The following is a 24,346-nucleotide window of genomic DNA, read 5'->3' as shown; positions in this document are numbered from 1 at the left end:
ACTGTATTTGGCCTTCAGTCAATTTTTGGCAGGTAAAAAGACCCATTTTCAGGGGAGAAATCAGATTCTGGCAGGCAATCACTTTTTGGCACGACACTAGGGATCTACCAGTCTCTCCTCCTGCGGATGCAACACTCCGAGTTACAGCAATTTTGCTCTTTATTTCTCACGTTTGCACCTCGATAATCCCGTCAGCACAAATTGTCTTTATTTCTGTAGCAGAGGAATCAGATCATGATGCTTCATGTTTTAAATATAAATTCATGTTGTTCACATTGTTATACTTATGAGAGTGGTGATCGCGGACATCCATAATGTGTAAGACTCAATAAACGTGTGCATTGGTCTTAATGCGTCAGCATGACAATAAAGCAGAACGAGGAGCCGTTTTTCATCCACCAAAAATTCTGGTGTCGGTTCTTAAAATACAAACAAGAAAAGCAGAGTGTAATGATGCACTAACGCTGCCCATAAACATTAACAAACCCGTACGATCATAATAAAACCACAACTCTTCACGGAACGCAACGCAAAGCAAAGAACACCATAATGTAGGTGTAAAACTGAATCCCAGAAGGGCCGGTGTCCTGCATGTTTTAGATGTTTCACTGCTTTAACACACCTGATTATAATTAATCATCGTCACCAGCTTGTCATCAAAGTCTGGATAGTTCTGTTGATGACACAGTCACTTGTATCATGGTCCAATGAAGCAGGGAAACATCTAAAACCTGCAGGGACACCGGCCCTCGAGGACTGGAGTCCGACACCCAGCTAAGAGCCGATGTTTTCTTTTTTTATTTGTTTTACCTGTTTTTGCACATTTATTGTTAGGATGAGCGGTTTTTAATGGATAATTATCTTCATATCATATTCAAACATATATTTGAGGGAGGAGACGGGGCGGAGTGTTGTGCTCCCGCATGTGCGCTCAAATCCACGCTGATTGGGATGTACAGAGAAACCTGCGTGGATTTGGGCGAACGCACAGCTTTGTACATATGAATTTTTGCATTCTTGTTAATTCCACGCACGGATTCACGTTGAAATCCACGCACTCTTAGTACATGAGGCCCCAGGTCTCATCCCTCCATCCATCCAGACCAGGTCTCATCCCTCCATCCATCCAGACTAGGTTTCATCCCTCCATCCATCCAGACTAGGTCTCATCCCTCCATTTAGGTGAAGCAGTGAGAGGAAGCTGGAGTTCCTGGAGAAACCCTCACCAGCACCAAGAGAACATGTGACCTCCACCCAGGAGTTGAAGGTCAGAGAGGAAGAGGAGTCATCACTTCATCTTCACACTGATCCAGTACTTGAATACTTTTACACATGCTGCTGATGTTTTTACATGTTGGATGTTACATGAATATTTCCATCTTCTCACCTCATTTTTACATTAACAACTTTGAAAACTGAAGGAATCCAATTAAAACAATCAGAATAATCAATCAAATATTGTAAAAACTGTAAAAGTTGAATGGAAAATGGAAATATTTAGATTTGAAGCTCAAACTTTCTTTCAGGGAAGAAATAAGACTTTTAGAATCTAAACGTGAAGTCAAACATGAAAACATTTAGAGACAGAATCAAGAATAAAACAAGAATAGATCGATAAAAATCTAATTTATGATCAAACATCAACATCCAGTAAATTATTTAGTGTTTAAAATTGAAAAAGATCAAATAAAAATACAATAAACCAAAAAGTTAAAGAAAAATGGTGATTATCTTCATCATCATCATCATCATCATCATCATCATCATCATCATCATCATCATCATCATCATCATCTTCATCATGGAGACACTGAGGAACCAGAACCAGAGTCCAAGTCCAGGATCCAACATAGACAGGTTCTCTGACAGGAGACTCTGGAGACTAAACTGGACACAGAGACACTGAGGAACCAGACAAGTAGAGTCCAAATCCAGCACAGAGAGGTTCAGAGAAGCTGGTGTTGAAGGTGTGGAGGTGGATCAGTCTGTCAGAGACGACTTTATAGAAAGACAGAGTTCCAGCAGGAACATCCACGTAAACTGCTAGTCTGTTAGAGACTGGAGATGGAGATGAGGAGGAGACGGATGTTTCTCTGTTATTGTGCCAGACACGGTACCGACCACCTGGATAACAGTCCAGACTCCAGGAATGATCGTTTCCTCCAAACCAACAGTCACCAGAGTTTTCTTTCCTGCTGATTCTTCTGTAACTCACTGATACATAAACATGTCCGCTCCACTGGACCTCCCAGTAACAGCGACCCGTCAGAACTTCTCTACACAGCAGCTGCTGATAGTGATCAAACCTGTCTGGATGATCAGGATACGACTGATACTCCTCTACAAACATCATCTTCCTGTTGTCATCAGACAGTCTGATCTTGTTGTTGACTGTGTTTGTGTCGACGGTGAGTTGACAGGAATCTGATGGAGAGAACAAACAAGCAGCTGCGGTTATTATTGATCAGTTATTGATCACTGATGGACTCATGAACGAGTGAAGATGTTTGAATAAAAACACACTTACACTTCCTCAGACCTGGTGTCAGAAATCGTTGTCCAGCAGGCTTCACCCTGGAAGGAGGAGGAAGGTCAGACCAGCTCAGTCTCTCTCAGGGGAAGCAGAGATGTCAGAGACACTGTATCCACTACACCCCCCCCATCACCTGTTGGACACTCCCGTATCCACTACACCCCCCCCCCCCCCATCACCTGTTGGACACTCCCGTATCCACTACACCCCCCCCCCCCATCACCTGTTGGACACTCCTGTATCCACTACACCCCCCCCCCCATCACCTGTTGGACACTCCCGTATCCACTACACCCCCCCATCACCTGTTGGACACTCCCGTATCCACTACACCCCCCCCCCCCCCCCATCACCTGTTGGACACTCCTGTATCCACTACACCCCCCCCCCCCATCACCTGTTGGACACTCCTGTATCCACTACACCCCCCCCCCCCCCCATCACCTGTTGGACACTCCCGTATCCACTACACCCCCCCCATCACCTGTTGGACACTCCCGTATCCACCCCCCCCCCCCATCACCTGTTGGACGCTCCCGTATCCACTACACCCCCCCCCCCCCCCCCCATCACCTGTTGGACACTCCCGTATCTGCTACTTCCCACCACAGCCCTGAGCAACACCTGTACCACCATAACCACCACCATATAACCCCCCAACCCAGCAGTGTGTCCTACCTGAGAGTGTCCTACCTCAGAGTGTCCTACCTGAGAGTGTCCAGTCTCCAGCGGGGATCCTCCAGTCTAGACAGAAGCTTCTCTGCTGACTCCCCTGGATGGTTGTAGCTCAGGTCCAGCTCTCTCAGGTGGGAGGGGTTGGAGGTCAGAGCTGAGACCAGAGAAGAACTTCCTTCCTCTGAGATCAGACAGCCTGACAGCCTGCAGACACACAACACAGGTCTGCTGCATATTCTCTGCTCAAGTGTCCTGCTGCAGACACACAACACAGGTCTGCTGCATGTCCTGTGCTCAAGTGTCCTGCTGCAGACACACAACACAGGTCTGCTGCATGTTCTCTGCTCAAGTGTCCTGCTGCAGACACACAACACAGGTCTGCTGCATGTTCTCTGCTCAAGTGTCCTGCTGCAGACACACAACACAGGTCTGCTGCATGTTCTCTGCTCAAGTGTCCTGCTGTAGACACGTTTAGCAGCAGGTTCTCTGGACCTGGAGAAGACTTGAATGAATCCTGACCTGAGAGACTCCAGGTGACAGTGTGGACTCTCCAGTCCAGGACACAGCTGCTTCAGTCCAGAATCCTGCAGGTCGTTGTTGCTCAGGTCCAGTTCTGTCAGACTGGAGGACTGAGAGCTGAGAACTGCGGACAGAAGTGGACAGATGTTCTCTGAGAGGTGACAGCCACTCAGTCTGCAGACGGAAGAAAATAACAATCACCAGGTTATTTCAGTGTTGTGGAAGAAAATGTAGTTGTGTCTCCAACTGTTCTTCTGATCTCCAGTAAAGTTTGTGTTAAATCACGTTTCAGCAACAAACAATAAAAGCAGCTTCACATAATAAAAACCTGAAAAGTAAAGAGGAAAAAATAAAAATCATGAGTTTTAGTGCAGTTGGCAGAATAAATAAAAGGTCGAATTTTTTAATAAAATTTAGTCCTGAAATTAACAGTTTAAATCTGAATCCAGATGGTTTCAATAATCCAATAAAGGCAGCTGTAAATAGAGATGTAATCTGGATTTAAAAGAACTGAGGTTTGAACCAGCGTTCCTGCAGGTTTCTGGAAGGTTGTTCCAGATCTGTGGAGAATAGGAGCTGAATGCTGCCCCCCCCAGTTAAAACAGAAATTAAAGTGAAAGTGTTTCCTTGTCAGAGTTCATGCTTGTGTTTGATTCTAGTTCCAATATTAAAGTCACCGGAAATGAAAGAACCAGCATAAACTCACTCATCTGAGGTTGAGTTGAAAAAAAGACCCTAAACAAGTGAAGAAAACATGGGGGGCGGCAGTAGCTCAGGTGGTAGAGCGGGACGTTCAATGATCGGAATGTCGGCGGTTCAAATCCCGCTCTGTCCCAGTTGCTGTCGTAGTTTCCTTGGGCAAGACACCTTACCCAGCTGCCCCGTGTGAATGTGTATGAATGTTTGGTGATGGTCGGAGGGGCTATTTTGTGCAATATGGCAGCCACGCTTCCTTCAGGCTGCAGGGCAGCTGTGGCGATAAAACGTAGCTACCACCACTGGTGAGAATGTGGCCAAGTGTAGCACCTTGAGATTCATTGAATTTAAAGTGCATTATAAGTTAAATTCATTATTATTATTACATGAAATCTGCTGGTAAAACCAGACGTATTCAGAAACTAGCCTCCGCTCCAGAGAAGAACTTCCTTCCTCTGAGATCAGACAGCCTAACAGCCTGCAGAGACACAACACAGGTCTGCTGCATGTTCTCTGCTCAAGTGTCCTGCTGCAGACACACAACACAGGTCTGCTGCATGTTCTCTGCTCAAGTGTCCTGCTGCACACACACAACACAGGTCTGCTGCATGTTCTCTGCTCAAGTGTCCTGCTGCAGACACGTTTAGCAGCATGTTCACTGGACCTGGAAAAGACTGAATGAATCCTGACCTGAGAGACTCCAGGTGACAGTGTGGACTCTCCAGTCCAGGACACAGCTGCTCCAGTCCTGAATCCAGCAGGTCGTTGTTGCTCAGGTCCAGTTCTGTCACACTGGAGGACTTAGAGCTGAGAACTGAGGACAGAAGTGGACAGATGTCCTCTGAGAGGAGACAGCCACTCAGTCTGCAGACGGAAGAAAAGAACAACAACCAGGTTATTTCAGTGTTGTGGAAGAAAATGTAGTTGTGTCTCCAACTGTTCTGCTGGTCTTCAGTAAAGTTTGTGTTAAATTACGTTGAGGCTGATACTTACAGAATTTTCTTGGAGGCTTTGACCACCGGCAGCAGCCTCCATAGAGCCTCCTCTGAAGCTGAGAACTTCTTCAGGTCAAACACCTCCAGATCTTCTTCTGATGACAGTAAGATGAAGACCAGAGCCGACCAATGAGCAGGAGACAGTTTATCTGTGGAGAGACGTCCTGACCTCAGGGACTGTTGGACCTCCTCCACCAGAGACTGATCGTTCAGTTCATTCAGACAGTGGAACAGGTTGATGCTTCTCTCTGCAGACAGATCCCCACTGATCTTATCCTTGATGAATTTGATAGTTTCCTGATTGTTCTGTGAACTTCTTTGGTTTGATGTCATCAGACCTCTTAGGAGGTTCTGATTGGTCTCCACTGAAAGACCCAGGAGGAAGCGCAGGAACAAGTCCAGGTGTCCGTTTGGACTCTGTAAGGTCCAGTCCACAGCTGTCTGATAGAAACCTGTTGAAGAACGGTGAGTTGTTCGTTGATCTCCCAGCAGGTTGACTCCAGAGTTGATGAAGTCCAAAAGCCCGTTTGGACTCTGTAAGGTCCAGTCCAGAGCTGTCGGATAGAAACCGGTTAAAGAACAGTGATTTGTTTGTTGATCTCCCAGCAGGTTGACTCCAGAGTTGATGAAGTCCAAATGTCTGTTTGGACTCTGTAAGGTCCAGTCCACAGGTGTCTGATAGAAACCGGTTGAAGAAGGGTGATTTGTTTGTTGATCTCCCAGCAGGTTGACTCCAGAGTTGATGAAGGTGTGATGTCCGTTTGGACTCTTTAAGGTCCAGTCCACATGTGTCGGATAGAAACCTGTTGAAGAAGGGTGAGTTGTTCGTTGATCTCCCAGCAGGTTGACTCCAGAGTTGATGAAGGTCTGATGTCCGTTTGGACTCTTTAAGGTCCAGTCCACATGTGTCGGATAGAAACTGATTGGAGAAGGGTGAGTTGTTAGTTGATCTCCCAGCAGGTTGACTCCAGAGCTGATGAAGGTCTGATGGACATGAAGAGCAGCCAGAAACTCCTGAACACTCAGATGGATGAAGCAGAAGAACTGGTCCTGGTACAGCCTGCTCTCCTCTCTAAAGATCTGGGTGAACACTCCTGAGTACACTGAAGCCTCTCTGACATCGATGCCACACTCTCTCAGGTCTGGTTCATAGAAGATCAGGTTTCCTTTCTGCAGCTGCTCAAAAGCCAGTTTTCCCAGAGACTCCACCATCTTCCTGCTCTCTGGACTCCAGTGTGGATCCGTCTCAACTCCTCCGTCATACTTGACCTTCTTCAGTTTGGCCTGGACCACCAGGAAGTGGATGTACATCTCAGTCAGGGTCTTGGGCAGCCCCCCTCCCTCTCTGGTCTCCAGGACGTTCTCCAGGACCGTAGCAGTGATCCAGCAGAAGACTGGGATGTGGCACATGATGTGGAGGCTCCGTGATGTCTTGATGTGGGAGATGATCCTGCTGGTCTGCTCCTCTTCTCTGAACCTCTTCCTGAAGTATTCCTCCTTCTGTGGGTCAGTGAACCCTCTGACTTCTGTCACCATGTCAATACAGTAAGGAGGGATCTGATTGGCTGCTGCGGGTCGTGTGGTGATCCAAAGACGAGCAGAAGGAAGCAGGTTCCCCCTGATGAGGTTTGTCAGCAGCACGTCCACTGAGGTGGACCTTCTGGGGTCACTGACGATTGTAGAGTTGTGGAAGTCCAGAGGAAGTCGACTCTCATCCAGACCGTCAAAGATGAAAACGACCTGGAACTCTTCAAAGCTGCAGATTCCTCTGGTTTCAGAGAAGAAGCGATGAACTAGTTCCACCAAGCTGAACTTCTCCTCTCTCAGTATATTCAGCTCTCTGAAGGTGAATGGAAGCAGGAACTGGATGTCCTGGTTGGTCCTGCCGTCAGCCCAGTCCAGACTGAACTTCTGTGTTAGGACTGTTTTCCCGATGCCGCCCACTCCCTTCGTCATCACCGTTCTGATTGGTCCTCCTCTTCCAGGTGGGGGTTTAAAGATGTCTTCCTGTCTGATGGCTGTTTCTGCTCCGTCTGGTTTCCTGGAAGCTGCTTCAATCTGTCTGACTTCATGTTCACCGTTGACCTCTCCGGTCCCTCCCTCTGTGATGTAGAGCTCCGTGTAGATCTGCTGCAGAAGGGTTGTCTTTCCTGCTTTAGTGATCCCCTCAGACACATGCTGGTACTTCTTCTGCAGCTGAACTTTGAGTTTGGATTGACGAACTGCATCGACGGTATCTAAATAAAGATGAAATAATGAAAACCACTTAGTGCTTTAAAACCAGCCCACAACAAGCTCTACTTCCTCTAAAGAAACATTCAACATTCACTGATCAGCCGTTCAATGAGGAGTTTTGAAGCGTTTTCCTCCGAAAAACCCCTCCGATCAATCAGAGGAACAACAACAGTGTTTCCTCTACGATTCACTTCATACACACCAGTTGTGTTTGTTTTGTGTTTGCTGGAACTGAATATTGAATCCACACGGTTCAACTCTTTAGAATAAAACTCTTATTTACTGGGATAATAATGACCCTATTAATGAGATGTTCCTAACAGAAGATGAGCTGAGTTCCTCCACCTTCCAGTGGGTTTAATGTTGTGTCTGATCTGTGAATGTTGGTCCTCTACTGAGACATTGGGTGTGGTTTATCCAGCAGCTCAGATGTTCAGAGAAACGTCTTACTGCTCTGCAGAAGGTCAGCCAGCTTCTCCTGCTTCCTCCTCCTCAAGAACTTCACTGTGATCTTCATGAATGTCTCTCTGATGCTCTTCTGCTCTTCATCTTCATCCTCCTCCAGACTCTCTGGGGATTCTGGGTAATCTGGACTCAGAACCTTCTGGATCTTCTTCAGCTCGTCCTTTACAAACATGACAATGTCGTCCTCCAGCAGCTGGAACAGAAGACCACATGAAGGACACAACCAGACTGAAACCATGGAGACAAACATCAGACCCATGTTGGACAGACTTACAGTCCACTGGTGTCCAGAGACCAGCATGGAGACAAACATCAGGTCCATGTTGGACAGACTGACAGTCCACTGGTCTCCAGAGACCAGCATGGAGACAAACATCAGGTCCATGATGGACAGACTGACAGTCCACTGGTCTCCAGAGACCAGCATGGAGACAAACATCAGGTCCATGATGGACAGACTGACAGTCCACTGGTTTCCAGAGACCAGCATGCAGATGGACATCAGGACAACAGGTGGAGACAGTTGTTGTTCATGGACAGACCTGAAAGATGGAGTCCAGCTGGGTCTGGTGCTGCTGGACAGACGGACCACTGGGGGACTCTGAGATCTGCTGGTCCACTCTGTGGAGGAATCATGGAGAACTAGGTCACATGATGTCTGAAGGTCCATGGAGTCATGTTTGGATGAGTCAGTCCACCAGAGGACTTCCTGTCCTGTTAAAGGTTATCTGGTCCTCCTGAGACTGAGAACGTCCACGTCTTACTCCCAGTACAAGCTCTCAATCTGGTGGTACAAGAAGGTCCAGCAAGTGTCCACAAAGACCAGCTTCTCAACAGATCCATGTTCACATGGTTCCAGGAACCATCTGTCCTCCTGCATCCAGCAACACCGTCCACCTGAGGAGAACTTCCTCCCTAAATGATGTTGCAACCACAGCAGAAAGATGCCCCTGCTGGACAAACCGCTGAACTATAGTCACTCAGAAGAGACTCCAACACCCCCTTTATAGTCTGCTGTGTTTCTGGAAACATCAACAACCATCTAAGAATGGCAGCAAAACAGAGAAATGTCCACTTTAAACATGTTACCATTGAAACGTTTCAGTCTCAGTTACGTTTTTCAGAAACAACGTTTACAAACAACTCACCTCTCTGAAGAAAAACCAGGATCATCTTTAAAAGTGATAAAAAATTCCTTTGATGCATCACTCTTCAAGGACACACAGCTGGGACCAGGTCCAGGTCCAGGTCCAGGTCCAGGACCAGGTTCAGGTCCAGGTCCAGGTCCAGGTCCAGGTCCAGGTCGTCTCCTGTAATAAAGGTGTTTGGTGACGTGAGGTCATGTTCTGGTCTCTGGAAAGATCCTAGACACAACTTGTATTGTAATAAATGCTTTATGGGAAAAACTGAACTAGAAATTATCAAGACACACATTTCTAAAACTAAAATAATCATGTTACGATAAAAACATTTCAATATCTGTAACGTTTTTCCAGAAACATTTTTGTAAAACTCACCTCAATGAGGGAGAACATTGGGTATCTTTAAAATGCCAATAGAAATCCAATGATTTGTCACTCTTCAAGGACACACAGCTGGGACCAGGTCCAGGTCCAGGTCCAGGTTCAGGTTCAGGTTCAGGTCCAGGTCCAGGTTCAGGTTCAGGTTCAGGTTCAGGTCCAGGTCCAGGTCCAGGTCCAGGTCCAGGTCCAGGTCCAGGTCCAGGTTCAGGACCAGGTCCACGTCGTTTCCTGTAATAAAGGTGTTTGGTAACGTGAGGGCTGAACTCTGACATGCAGAAGAGTCATGGACAGTTAGAGTTGATCATCTCACCTCTTTTCTTCTCTCCGACTCTCTCCAACTCTTTTTTTTCCCCTTGGGGAGGTTTTGGAGGGAAGGACTCCCTCCTCTCTGTCCTCACACTGATCCATGCTGCTGGATTCACATCAGCTCACACACACCTTCTACCTTCATCTGCAGAGGAAACACACGTCATTGTAGATGGACAACAACCAGCTCTGACTGATCTTCTCTTCAGCTTCATGTCCGACAGCAGTGAGGAAGCTGCTGCACTTCTCCTATCCGACCACTAGATGGAGTCATGGAGCTGCAGCTCAGCTCACACCCTCAACCCAGATTTACACTCCATTTAATCACGTTTGCTCACGTTACACGTCACACGTTTGTTCTTATGGCGCTTATCCACTAGTACCTACTCCACCAACTCGTCTCGCCTCCACCCGCCTCTTCCCCGTTTGTTTTCAACACCCAGATGAGAAGTGGGCGGGTTGGAGCGAAGCTGCTGTGACGTATTTGATTGTGTATCTAAACAGAGAAGACAACAACACTAAAGATGTAGATAAAAGTTAAAAAAGTTAAAAAATGAGATTGAAAGAAGCTTCAAGCGGCAACACTTTTTTTCCATTTTGTTCGTGTCGTGCTGATGAGAAATAAACTGGAGCCGCGAGTGGCTGAGAAGTGACAGAGTTCCTGGTAGATCTGGTGGTTCCTTATCTCCTCCTAGATCTTTTTAATTCTCTCCTCAGCACCAGGTTTATGAACAGGTTTATGAACTATGAACAGCACCTCAGAGTTGGATCACCAAACAGATGTTTGCGCTGCCATTGCCTGTTGGCAGAGCTGCCTGGGAGACTTGCGAGGCCCTGTGCGGAATGGCGGGGGGGGGGCCCTCGCGAAATTTTTTGGGTTTTTCGGGTCGGATCGGGTGTCTATATGCGCAATTTAAACTCTCCAATTAGCAAAATACTGGATACCTTCCCCTGCCTCATCATCATCTCTTGCCTTGACGCGGGGCCCCACGGCTGCTTGAGACCCGGTCGGATCGGTGATTTTTGTAACAAACTTATCAAACAAGCCTTTCAGAGAGGCATTAAACTCTTCCATTTTCTCTAGTTTTTTTTCTTTTTTCATCCCCTGATGGAAATTTCCTGATTCTGTCTCGTTCTCTAGACATTGTGTGACAGTTTGTTCCAACTCCACCGTCTGGATCAGAGCAGCTTGTGTCTGCGCTTGGTCTGATCAGTTGTATTGAACAACAGACACATATATTTATTGATATGCACAGACTAGTACACATTTACGTCTGTAATGGAACGTGACTGTTGATATTTATAAGGGAAAAAACGAAAAAAATTTGAAAAAAAAAAAAAATTGAAAAAAAAAATTGAAAAAAAAAAAAAAAACGGCCCATAGCGCGAGGCCCCTTGGGGCGCGAGGCCCCGTGCGGTCGCACGGTTCGCACACCCCTTGCGGCGGCCCTGCCTGTTGGATAAAATGAAGAGCCGCGAGTCGTTCTCGCGCTGACTCCCGCTTCCTGATTCAAACGTCTGACGGCCCCCCGACCAATCGGTGGCCTGTATTGTGATGACATCAGATACAGGGCCGACTTAGAATCTCAACAGAATGGTTACAGAAAAAGTACCACGGCTCCACCCGCCTCGGCCCGTAGTGGAGAAGCGCAAGACGGGGGCGAGTAGAGGCGTGCTGAGTAGATACTAGTGGAAAAGCGCCATTACACTCCATTTAATCACAAGTTTGCTGTTAGTTTCTGTCTCCAGGATAAAAGATCATCATTGACTCTTACCAGTGATACTCAACCTGCGGCTCTTTTGAGCCCCACATATATGTGATGTTCAAAACGCTGTTCTGGTCTAAATCTTTAACTGGGTCCATCTTCCATAAAATGGAGCCAGAACATCCGGTGATTGGACTACACTGAAAAAAATTAATCTAAGCGCATGTCAATATAACATATTTAAATCTGTGATATTAACAATTAAAAATGAAGTTTGTTGCTTTACATGAATACATCTAGTTTTGAACTTAATCTGCATTTGTTCAAAAAACAAGACATTGTGCATTTTTTCCTTAACCAGCACTATTTCTGTAATCCCAGTAATCTTTTCATTTACACACAAACAACAAGCAATGATCTTGCATTGAACATTTTTTTGTATATTGGGCAGATTGACCAATGTTTAGATGAAACAGGCTTTATTTGTTTAAAGCAGCACAATGTAACTTTCAGCTTTTGTTGAGTTTGGCGGCTCCTTTGGACAAAAGCGGTAGTGCTTTACCAGACAGAACACTACATTTCCCATGAGCACCAGCGCGTACTGCCGGAAAGATCCTGTCCCTGTCGCTGCATTTGTTTTGATAATAAATGAGAGAAGACGGGACGGACTTTCAAAACTACTTTTCTGTTTTCAGCGGTCGTTTGCAGGATGGATAGCGAAGACACACTACACACTCAAACACATTCACACAATGTTATAATCTCCTACATCATCCAATATTGTCCTGTAAAAGTGTTTGTTGTTCTAATCTGCTACCGCTGCTGCTGCTACTTCTGCTACTTAAAGTTATTCTATGCAACTTCCTAGAGCTAGCAAGAATTTTGAAAGAGGCACCTCTAAGCCCCTATCATTCGGTCCGAATGATACGGATTGGTCCAGGTCCAGGAAGGGAAAGAACCAATCAGATGCCTTCATTTTAAACCACGCCCCCCGCCCTGTCCCATGCACGCACTCGCTTCCAGCCGCCCGTGTCCACTTCCCACGGGTCCTCCTGGGCTCACAGTGTCCCAGTGTAACCCCCCTCCCTCGGAGGGGCCACGGAGCCCAGTAGTTATTTCCAGAGCGGCTCGGTCCCGCTGTGTGAGAGCGGGGAGCAGAGCGTCGGTCCCGCGGGGACACGAAGCTGTATGGGGTCCCGAGCTGCCGGGACCCCATACAGGGGTCCGTGGGGATGTAGGCGTCTCCATCACAGCGAGAGCGGAGAGCGCCGGTGCACGGCACGGCACCGCAGCGGCTGGCGGAGGGCTGCGCCAGCCGGGGACGCGGCGGGAACCAGTGTTGTGCAAATTCATACTTCTCATGAACTAGTTCAAAGTTCAGTTCACATAGTTTAAAAATGAACTGTTCACGTTCATAGTTCACCATTTTCATTTTGAACTAGTTCAAATTCAGTTCATTTCAATATTTTTAGGTGAGAAGTACGAATGAAAAGCCCCCCTATCCTAAAACTGTTCACCGTATACCAGTGGTCTTCAGCCCTGGTCCTCATGACCCTGTCCTGCATGTTTTAGATATTTCCCCTCAGAACCCTGATATAAATGACTGTCATTAACAGACTTGTGCAGACCTGGATGACAAGCTGATGACGGCCATTAATTAGAATCACATGTGATGATGCAAGAAACATGTAAAACATGCAGGACAGGGTTGGAGACCCTGCTGAATACAATCATGTATTGTCCTAGTGGCGTTTCCACTTTATTCAGAGGCTGTAAATCTCCAACATTGTAGTGCATTATCAATTTGTCTACCTGTTACTGGGAAATCAGACCTCTTGGTCTTTCTGGGAACTTTTTTGATTGTTAAGGACTCACAGATATTTTCTCCCACTGGGCGGATGCTTTAACTACACATGACGTTTCAAATGTGAAGTTGACGAGGCAGACGCTCTGACTTGTTTTCTCAGCGAAATTCCCGCAGATAATGATAAGCGGATCATCATCTGACGGCTCGCTGATGCTGCGACTGCAACGTCTCTCTTCACCCGTCAAGGCTGATTTATGGTTCCGCGTTAAATCGACACCGAAGACTACGGCGTAAGGTACGCGGCGACGGGAACCATACGGTCCGCACGCCGCGTACCCTACGCTGTAGGTCCTCTTTGGTGTAATGCGGAACCATAAATCAGCCTACATTCGTAAAGACTGCACCGGGCTCGTCGAGCAATTTAAATGCGGCGCGCCCGCTGGTGAAATAAGAACGATTATTCCGTAATAATTGGACCTAAACAGTGAAGCTGCAACTCACATAATCTGAACAGTTCAAATTCCAGTTCATGATCTGCAGAATGAACGTTCACGTTCAAGTTCTTTAGGTGTAAATATGTTGCGTTCAGTTCAACGTTCTCACAGAAATTAACGTGTTCAATGAACGCGTTCATTTGAACGCGTTCATGCACAACACTGGCGGGAACACACACACACACACACGTAGCCACAGCTACGCCGTAGGGTATGCCGTAGCCGTGGCTTTAGAGCCTGCAGCGCACCGCAGCGCTGCCGTGCACCGGCGCTCTCAGGGATGGAGACGCCGGTGGGCACGATGCACGTTTGGGTGGGCACAGCCCCCCCCTGCCCCCCCTAAAACCGACCTCGCTTACAGGTGAATGAGACATGGGGTAGTTTTGCTGTAAATGTGCTGTCCAAAATGTTTAATAATCGTATGCGCGTTCATGTTTGTGGGGGCGTGGCTTTGGACGGAGCGCTCGTGGGTGGGGGCGGGGGGGCGGGGCTTAGAGGAAGCGCCACTTTCAAATCTTGCTAGCTCTAGGAAGTTGCATAGAATAACTTTAATATAAGTAGCTTTTCCAACTGTTGCTCTGCTTACTGCCCCCTATCGGTCACCACCGGTATGGCGCGTTCTCGTCGTATGGTACGCGAGGAGCGCTGGGAGCCGAACAGACGCGTACGCAGGCACCGACGGCGACCATATTTGCACCTTAACTTGACTCTCTCTGGCTGCGTCCTGCCTCATTTGCAGACTCAGTGATTGGATGTTTATGGAGGGTGGAGTCCTGACAGCTGGCTGTGTGAGGACACTCAGTGCACCGACATGAGAGAAGAGAGGGGGCTGATTTAAGGGGCTTTCACATAGAGGGTGCGAAGCGGCGGCGTGTAAGTGCCGAGCTCGGCGACGCGCAACATGGCGCGGGTTTGCGCCGCGGCATAACGTTTGTTTCTATCAGCGGATTTTTCACTTCTAAAAAAAAAAAAGTTTGATTTGAGGGGGCAGGACATCTGTTTGAGGGGGTGGTGCCCCCTCTTTCCCCTGTGTAGAGCCGGCCGCACTTTTAGAGCTGAACCTGAACTTGGACCGTTAGTCTCCACAGATTTCTGATCTATTCGGACCAGCAGCTCTTTCTTCCCCCACAAACACAATAATGATCTGGGGCCTCATTTAAAATGGAGTGCGTAGGATTCATACTAAAAGTGCACGTACTCTCAAAAGCCGAAAATGCCGTGCGCAAAAAAAAATCCGGATCAATAAAACCATGTGCACGCAGATTTTCCACGCAGTCCAGCTGGAAGGTTGCGTAGCTGAATCCGCCTCCTATCACGCCCAGAAATGCATATGGATGAGCCTGCTGAGCATGCGCAGTGGCTTTCTGCAGCCTGTTTGGCGCAGATCCATGGTTTGGCGTCAGAATGAATGAGAAGTAGCAGCCACCGTGACACTGACTTTCACGGAGACCTAGATATGATGTGGAGGACAGGAAAACCACATTATTTGGTGGTCACAGTAAAAGTTAGAATAAGTATATAAATAGTAGGCTATACAATAAAATAAAGCGAGTGAGTGGCAGCACGCCGTTGCTGCGCTAAACGCCGTGAGTTCCCCGGCGCAACAGGGGGACACACGTCCCCCCGTCTTTTCAAAATCATGTATTTGTCCCCCCCACTTTTTACAGTTTAAAAACTAACGGTAGGATCAGCAAATCATCAAGACACTCGGGACGGCGGCCCGGCGGCCCCCGCTCCCCCTCCTCCCTCCCGTCTCCCCTCAGAGCTGCTCAGGGCTGATTTATGGTTCCGCGTTACACCAACGCAGAGCCTACGGCGTAGGGTATGCAGGGACGCGCACCATACGCCGGACCCTACGGCGTAGGCTCTGCGTTGGTGTGACGCAGAACCATTATTCCGGCTGTAACAACATGAGCGCACGTACCCGTGCATGACAGGCAGACACACACGGGGAGAAGAGACTATTTCTTTAATTTTTATTTTTTTTAAAACTTTATCCTTATGAACGCAATTGTTATATAGTCCAACTTTCCTTATTTTAATCAGAACACTTTCTTTTTTCCTCTTCAGCGTGGAGTAGTGGGCTCGGAGTCTGATATGTGATATGTGATGACATTATTAAGACAGAGTATGACATGAATGTGGCTTCATTTCACCACCTCACAGCCTGCGTCGCCAGTTCCCCGTGTCTTAAGTAAATTCTTACGGGAGGGTCCGGGTTGCCGTAAAGATACGCAGATTTTTCGGTTAGTTTTTTCTTTTTAGATCCGAGACTTTGCGTAGAAGGTGGCTTCCGCAACTTTCAGGCGCTTTTTCTGCGCAAGCAAGCTTTATAGATGAGGCCCCTGATACTGAGCTCCTTCTCCGTCTCCACGGGTTCAGAGTGTGGGACAGCGGGAGAGCAGCGGCTCAATCTCCGCCTCCTCCACACGGACGGAGACGGTAAAGCTGCTTCAGTCACCAGTTACAGCTCTGGAGCTCTGATATGAAGTGCTGAGTTTGAGATTATGCAGATATGTTTTTTCATATACCCAAACTTCCACCGTAATATCTAAACACTCTTACTGTAAAAGAAAAGGATGAAACACTTTTCTTTTAACATCTAAACTTCAAACACATTTTTAAAAAGATTAGTGTCCTTTTTCGCCTCAGATTCTGTGTTGCAGAAACTATAAAAATGAATTCTCCCATAATTTCACCAATACCTCACATTTCCCTCTTCACAACTAGAATCACTACAGACACAGTGAATTTCAAACTTTACTGTAGAAAAATGGAAATACCTTCACACGGAGCTCCATGCCCAGAAACCCGTCCAGGAGGAAGTGAAAGTAAACTGGACTAAAGTATCTGTGACACAACCAGGGTTGCCAGGTCTGACGAGGAAAAGCAGCGACCGAGACTCTGAAAAGCAGCCCGACACAAGCAGCCCAAAACCACAACATAGAACATTAAGAAACAACCATATTAGTTGGAGAATTGACCTGAATGTATTTATTTCTGCTGCTAATGAATGAACTTGACAGTAACATGAAGACCTGTGGTTACTTATAACCTCCAACATGCTTTTATCACTCTTTCAACTCAAATATCTTCCTCATAACACGACTGAATTAAACTCAATGAATGTATAAAGTTGAAAGTATAAAGTCACTAGACTGAAAAAAATGAATCTAAGTGCATGTAAATATTAATATATAACATATTTAAGTCTGTGATATTAACAATTAAAAATGAAGTTGTTGCTTTACATGAAAACATCTAGTTTTGAACTTAATCTGCATTTGTTCAAAAAACAAGACATTGTGCATTTTTTCCTTAACCAGCAGCATTTCTGTAATCCCAGTAATCTTTTCATTTACAAACAAACAACAAACAATGCTCTTGTAGTATTTACTTTTCCTTTAACAATTTTAATCTATTGGGCAGATTGACCAACGTTTAGATGAAACATGTTTTATTTGTTTAAGTAGAAACCACAGTAAAAAATATCTGGCTCGATCTACATAATAATCTCATGCAAAAAGTTGACTTATTTTTTTTAAGTAGATCAAGCACGATATATTTTGAGTTTCTGGTCACGTTCATTTCCTCCTTTTAGGCCTGAACCTGAACTTGGACCGTTAGTCTCCACAGATTTCTGATCTATTGGGGCCGGCAGCTCTTTCTTCCCCCACAAACACAATAATGATCTGATACTGAGCTCCTTCTCCGTCTCCGTCTCCGCGGCGGCGCTTCTTCTCCGGGTAACCGCTATTACATTTCATGTGCGCTTCTATTTCAGCCTTTACGGCAAATGAATGAGTGCGGCTCAGAAACAGAAAGATATGAAGTTCTGAGTTTGAGATAATACAGATTTTTATTTATTCATATACCCATACTTCCACCGTGTAATGAAGTTCTTGGTGGTTCAGGAGAAGTAGTCAACGATATGGGGTGTCTAGTCAGGACACGGGAGGCAGGAATAACCTTTAGACGGTTTATTGCGGCTTGGCGGAGTGAAGAGAGCAGACAAGCCCAGACTTGTTGAGGGCAAAGCTGCACAGGTAGGAGAGAGAGCAGGCCATATGCAAAGGGAGGGTGGGGCGTAACAGCTTAGCTCCTTGAGCCTTTTTCACACACCGTAATATCTAAACACTCTTACTGTAAAAGACAAGGATGAAACACTTTTCTTTTAACATCTAAACTTCAAACACCTTACTTTTCTAAAAAAGTCATTCTCCTTTTTCCCTTCAGATTCTGTGTTGCAGAGACTATAAAAATGAATTCTCCCATAATTTCACCAATACCTCACATTTCCCTCTTCACAACTAGAATCACTACAGACACAGTGAATTTCAAACAACTTTACTGTGGAAAAATGTAAATACCTTCACACGGAGCTCCACGCCCAGAAACCCGTCCAGGAGGAAGTGAAAGTAAACTTGACTAAAGTATCTGCGACACAACCAGGGTTGCCAGGTCTGACGAGGAAAAGTATGTGTTACAAACCCATCTGTCTAGGGGTAAGGTGAGTAGGTAACATGTTTAAGGAGGAACGGAAACTATGGTCAGAGTATGAAGTTTTATTACAATCTCCTCCTAAAAGTGTGCTTTAGGCACATTTACAAGGTTGATGACTCTATAACTAAAAATAAAAGACAATAAACATAACAGAATCAAAAGGGCAAAAGCTTAACGTAAACAAACTCTCCTTTCCCAAGGGAGAAACAACACAAAAGTTTAACAGTTAGTGGTTAACATGTCTATATAGTAGCGGCGGGTCGGAGGAAGACCATAGGGGTGTTCCTCCTCGATTGTCAGGTTCAGACTGAATATATAGTACTCTGGGCACCCATGGCCACTGGGTGTCACATGACCGGCAACCAATAGGACAGCCAAGGGGTGATCAGACCCTTAACTACTGCCAGCCCTTGCTGGTGGCATTAACAAGGCAAACAGACCTGCAGTGGAGCAAAAACACATTATACATAATAGAAGGCGCTCTCTATTCTATTATAATGATGTTCATGAAGACTCAAGTGTTCAGCAATACACAGACCTCATATAAATATATATACATATATACATTAGCCAATAGATACATATTATATATATTTATACTACAATACCACTAAAATCATAATACCAAAACTAAATATAATACATAATAAACACGGCGACAGCAGTCGACGTAACAGTATGGAGCTAGAACAGTCTCATAATTCACAAATGCACAGTACAAGTTTTACAAATGCACAGAACGATTTGCAAATACACACACCGTTTCACACATGCACAGGACAAGATTCACAAATGTATTTTTGATGCACACACAAATATAACCTGATTTACAAATGTTTTTTTGTCTGTGAGCTGCGCTGGATTTGTGTGTGAGTTTTGAGACTCCCCTGACATGACTAGATCCACAAATGGGTTTTTTTTAACACGGAAGGATCTGCAACCAATCAGATGTCTTTATTTGTTCCAGCCAATCATAAGAGCGCACCCCACGTGGGGGACGATTTACTCTAAACCAATCAGATTAAAGGGGCGGATACACCTGCTGTTTGAACTGCGTTAGCGCCGTTCCCTTAGAAAAGTGATTAATATTTGGAGTTGGTGGAGTAAAAGATAAATAAACATCAACAGGAGATAAAAGATAAATAAACAGGGTGGAGTGGAGATCACTGTTCTGGTTTTCTTGTGATCTCGGTAAAGAAAACAGCGCGATCAGAGATGGTTTGTCGGGCTGTTCAACCAGAGCCGCCAGGAAAGCTCTTAGTCCTGCCGATGCAGCAACTGATGATGAGAAACAGCGGAGATATTTCTGTATTTGAACTACAGGTGTCTTTCAGGAGAACGAGCCTGTTGACGGGGTGAATATTGCTGCAGTCGCGTTCTGGCTCTGGCCACTAGCGGCGCTGGTCCCGGTCAGACACCAGCTGACCACAGTGACCAGACGTGGAGGTCAGAAACAAGCAGCTTTTATCCTCACATTCATGATGTGACGTTGCCACCACATAGAGACAAACATGTGTCAAAACAGCGGTGGCAGATCAACACATTCCCGGTGCAGAGTCATCATGGGAAGATGCAGCCGTGATGATGCTGGTCGGGGTTTAGTCCACCGATCATCAAACATCTGAGCTGGATACAGAGGTTCTTAGGTTATCAGTCGACTGATACCGACTTTACTCCAGATATTTCGGTAAATTAATCTCCTGACATGTGCGTGCTGCTCCACCTGCTGCTGCAGCTCATCCCCGTCAGGCAGCGCAGCCTCTGCTGCGTCTGTCTGGTTCTGAGCTCAATCAGCGGGACAGTAATACTTCGTGAAACCAAACAGAGCAAATATACAAAAATCTCCGCTGTTTTTCATCATCAGTTGCTGCATCGGCAGGACTAAGAGCTCTGCAGTCTCCCGACGGCTCTGGTTGAACAGCCCGACAAACCATCTCAGATCGCACTGTTGTATTTACCGGGATCACAAGAAAAGCAGCAGTGATCTCCTCTCCATCCTGTTTACTTATATTTTATGTCCTGTAACTGTTTAATTATCTTTACTCCACTAACTTGAAATATTAATCACTTTTCTAAGCGAACAGCGCTAACGCAGTTCAAACAGCAGGTGTATCCGCCCCTTTAATCTGATTGGTTGCAGATCCTTCCGTGTTAAAAAAAACCTATTTGTGCATCGAGTCACGTCAGTGGAGTCTCAAAACTCAAACACAAATCCAGCGCAGCTCACAGACAAAAAAACATGTGTAAATCAGGTTATATTTGTGTGTGCATCAAAAATACATTTGTGAATCTTGTCCTGTGCACGTGTGAATTGTTCTGTGCACGTGTGAAACGGTGTGTGTATTTGCAAATCGGTCCGTGCATTTGTGAATTATGAGACTGTTCTAGCTCCATAGAAAAGCAGCGACCGAGACTCTGAAAAGCAGCCCGACACAAGCAGCCCAAAACCACAACATAGAACATTAAGAAACAACGATATTAGTTGGAGAATTGACCTGAATGTATTTATTTCTGCTGCTAATGAATGAACTTGACAGTCACACTGCACACCTCACCTCTTTTATGCTGCTCTAGTACAGTCGGCGCCGTACTAGTACAGCCCTTTCCTTAGATAAAAAATGGAATCTAACCATGGAGACCCAAAATGTTTTTAGTTTTTAGTTGTTTCTGTTGAACATTTTAACCTGGAGGTCAATAGATCCAGACTCTAGTGGTCGGTAGAGGAACCGCAGGGTTGGAGGTTTTACTTTAGATAGTTTTAGTCATCAAGTCGCCCTGAAACAGGAAGTTACATCATCACATACAGACCTGCAGCAGAGAAAAAGTATTTATATCACTGACCAGAGACAGATCGACACCACGACTTGATTTGATGGGAGATAAAAGATTCTGTTTCGGATGTTTAGGTCTTCAGATAATCCGTCCATACACCTAAACTTTGAAATTGAACTCTTGCTGGTTGTGTGTTCAGAGGATTTACAGCAGTGTGAGGACGGTGGGTGTTGGTGTGAAGATGTTTTTAGCCAACAAGTGAAAAAGAAATAGACCGTTACTATGGAAACAACTTCCAGTTTGGGTTCAGAAGGCTTACAACCAGACTAGTTAGTTTTCAGTAAACCTCTGGTTATTGTTTAGTAAAGTTTCTGATTAGTGTTTAGTAAAGTTCAGTAAACCTCTAGTGTTTAGTAAACCTCTAGTTAGTGTTTAGTAAAGTTTCTAGTAAGTGTTCAGTAAACCTATAGTTAGTGTTTAGTAAACCTCTAGCTGGTGTTGGTAAATCTCTAGGTAGTGTAAACTCTAGTGTGTTAGAGTCAGTAGTCATAGTTGCAGCTATAGAACAAGACTATAATAGTTAGTCTCAAATATAGCTTGGTGGTAGATATGCTGCTATAGGCTTATGCTGCAGGGGGGCACCGACATGATCCAAAACGTACGAAAAAACGTACGAAAAAACGTACGAAAAAACGTACGAAAAAAACGCACGAAAAAACGTACGAAAAAACGTACGAAAAAAACGCACGAAAAAACGTACGAAAAAAAAACGTACGAAAAAACGTACAAAAAAACGATGAAAAAACGTACGAAAAAACGTACGAAGAAACGTACGGAAAAACGTACGAAAAAAAAACGTACAAAAAACGTACGAAAAAAAACGTACAAAAAAACGTACGAAAAAACGTACAAAAAAAAATGTACGAAAAACGTACGAAAAAAAACATTAGAAAAAACGTTAGAAAAAAACGTACGAAAAAAACATACGAAAAAACGTACGAAATAAAATGTACGAAAAAACGTACGAAAGAAAAACGAAAAAACGTACGAAAAAACGTACAAAAAACGTACTAAAAAAAAACGTACAAAAAAACGTACAAAAAAACGTACGAAAAAACGTACAAAAAAATGTACAAAAAACGTACAAAAAAAACGTACGAAAAAAACGTACGAAAAAACGTACGAAAAAAAACGTACGAAAAAAACGTACGAAAAAACGTACGAAAAAAAAGGTTTACTCGTAGTTCCTAGAGTATCTAAATGTAGATTTGGAGGGCGGGCGTTCTGCTATCAGGCACCATTACTATGGAACCAACTTCCAATCTGGGTTAAGGAGGCTGACACCACCTCCACCTTTAAAACTAAACTTAAAACCTTTCTGTTTAGTAAAGCCTATAGTTAGTGTTTAGTAAACCTCTAGCTGGTGTTGGTAAATCTCTAGGTAGTGTAAACTCTAGTGTGTTAGAGTCAGTAGTCATAGTTGCAGCTATAGAACAAAACTATAATAGTTAGTCTCAAATATAGCTTGGTGGTAGATATGCTGCTATAGGCTTATGCTGCAGGGGGGACCGACATGATCCGTCGCGCCCCCTGGACACCCTTCTTCTCTGTTCCATTTGTTCCATTTGTTCCATTTGTTCCATTTCTTGTTCCAATTTCCACCAGCCAATCACAATCAGAGCCCGAGTTTGTTCCAATTTGTCGACCAATCAGAGCCCGAATTTCTGGGTTCACTTTTTGTAGGGGTTTCCCCGTCTCGACATTCTCGTCTCCATTCGGTAAGTAAGGACATATACAATATTTTCCAATAACTAGTTAAACCAGGTGGAACATGACCACAGTAACCGTGGTGTTTTTCCAACTTTATATTGTAAAATGACCGAGTTTGGGCCGGTTAAATCGACGCAGAGCCTACGGCGTAGCCTAAAGGCTGATTTATGGTCCTGCGTTAAATCGACGCAGAGCCTCTCGTCTCTCTCATACCTGCTCTGCACACACACACACACACACACACACACACACACACACACACACACACATACACACACACACACACACACACACACACACACACACACACACACACACACACACACACACACACACACACACACACACACACACACACACACACACACACACATACACACACACACACACACACACACACACACACACACACACACACACACACACACACACACACACACACACACACACACACACACACACACACACACACACACACAGCCTTAACGGGACAGGGCTGGTCGGTAATAACTGTACGTGACGTCAGATTTGTTTAATTTCACCACATGATTGTAACCTGCTCATCCTGCCATTACTGTTGTTTGCTCGTTTCATGTCTAAACTGTATAATGGCAGCAAGAATGATCGTAAGTTGTGTTTTATTGCAGTCATCATTCTCTCTCTCCTTCATTCTCATGTGATTTAAAGGCACCCAGGTCTGCGCACTCGAGTCCAGCCGCCCCTGACTCTCCCAGAGACTCTGGAAACCTCTGGAAACCTCTGGAAACCGGTCTCCTGCTCCGCAGCATCCTCAGATTCTGAGGTAACCACCGCACTCACAGCTGACTTTAACAGACAAAAACATTGTACAGTGTTGCAGAAGATCTACACCATTGAGGCAAGGCAAGTTTATTTGTATAGCACAATTCAACACAAGGTAATTCAAAGAGCTTTACATCAACATTAAAAGCCGCAAGACACAATTAAACAGTAAATAATAATATGAAATAACATGATAAGAAAAGAGGTAAAATAATAAAAAGCACAAGTTGTTAAAAAGTAAGGACAGTAGATCCAGCAGGTACATCTCATTCTCACAATGGCAAGAATTACGTTTCTATACGGTCAAAAGGTACAAAGACCAGGTCAAATATAGTATTACGAGAAGCAAACAGCATTCTTAATATGGTGTGGTTTGTGGCTGCTTCCGCTTTTATTTGTTCACAACCGTCTTTTTCTTGTTCATTTCCTCCTCAGGAGGAGGTCCAGCGTCCTGACGTCCAGCCGGGATTTCAGCATGTCCTGGTGGAGGCCGTTTGCAGCAGCTCTGCCGTCTCCATCCTGCCGCCACACGCGTGGGAGGATCAC

The 24,346-nt window shown here is 45.3% G+C and overlaps 1 protein-coding gene across 3 annotated transcripts; it reads right to left on the bottom strand.

The window, feature by feature from the left end:
- Positions 1 to 1,652: 1,652 nt before the first annotated feature.
- LOC133464682 (uncharacterized) lies at positions 1,653 to 18,399 on the bottom strand. 3 transcript variants are annotated; one of them, XM_061746808.1, is made up of 13 exons: positions 18,325 to 18,359; positions 16,738 to 16,858; positions 9,952 to 10,092; positions 9,636 to 9,869; positions 9,267 to 9,428; positions 8,661 to 8,739; positions 8,104 to 8,311; positions 5,417 to 7,655; positions 5,114 to 5,287; positions 3,728 to 3,901; positions 3,242 to 3,412; positions 2,528 to 2,574; positions 1,653 to 2,424 (listed from the first exon to the last, which is right to left on the bottom strand). In XM_061746808.1, the coding sequence occupies exons 3-13, from the start codon at positions 10,047 to 10,049 to the stop codon at positions 1,883 to 1,885; spliced, it is 4,128 nt and encodes a 1,375-aa protein (XP_061602792.1). In that variant the 5' UTR covers positions 10,050 to 10,092; positions 16,738 to 16,858; positions 18,325 to 18,359; the 3' UTR covers positions 1,653 to 1,882. The 3 variants fall into 3 exon arrangements, with proteins under 3 accessions (XP_061602792.1, XP_061602790.1, XP_061602791.1); XM_061746806.1 differs by having other exon boundaries at positions 3,242 to 3,901; XM_061746807.1 differs by lacking the exon at positions 16,738 to 16,858 and having other exon boundaries at positions 3,242 to 3,901; positions 18,325 to 18,399.
- Positions 18,400 to 24,346: the final 5,947 nt, after the last annotated feature.

The sequence above is a fragment of the Cololabis saira genome, chromosome 18, assembly GCF_033807715.1.
Source record: "Cololabis saira isolate AMF1-May2022 chromosome 18, fColSai1.1, whole genome shotgun sequence".
NCBI lineage: Eukaryota > Metazoa > Chordata > Actinopteri > Beloniformes > Belonidae > Cololabis > Cololabis saira.
The sequence above is the reverse complement of the archived record's forward strand: the minus strand, read 5'-3'. Positions and strand labels throughout refer to the sequence as shown.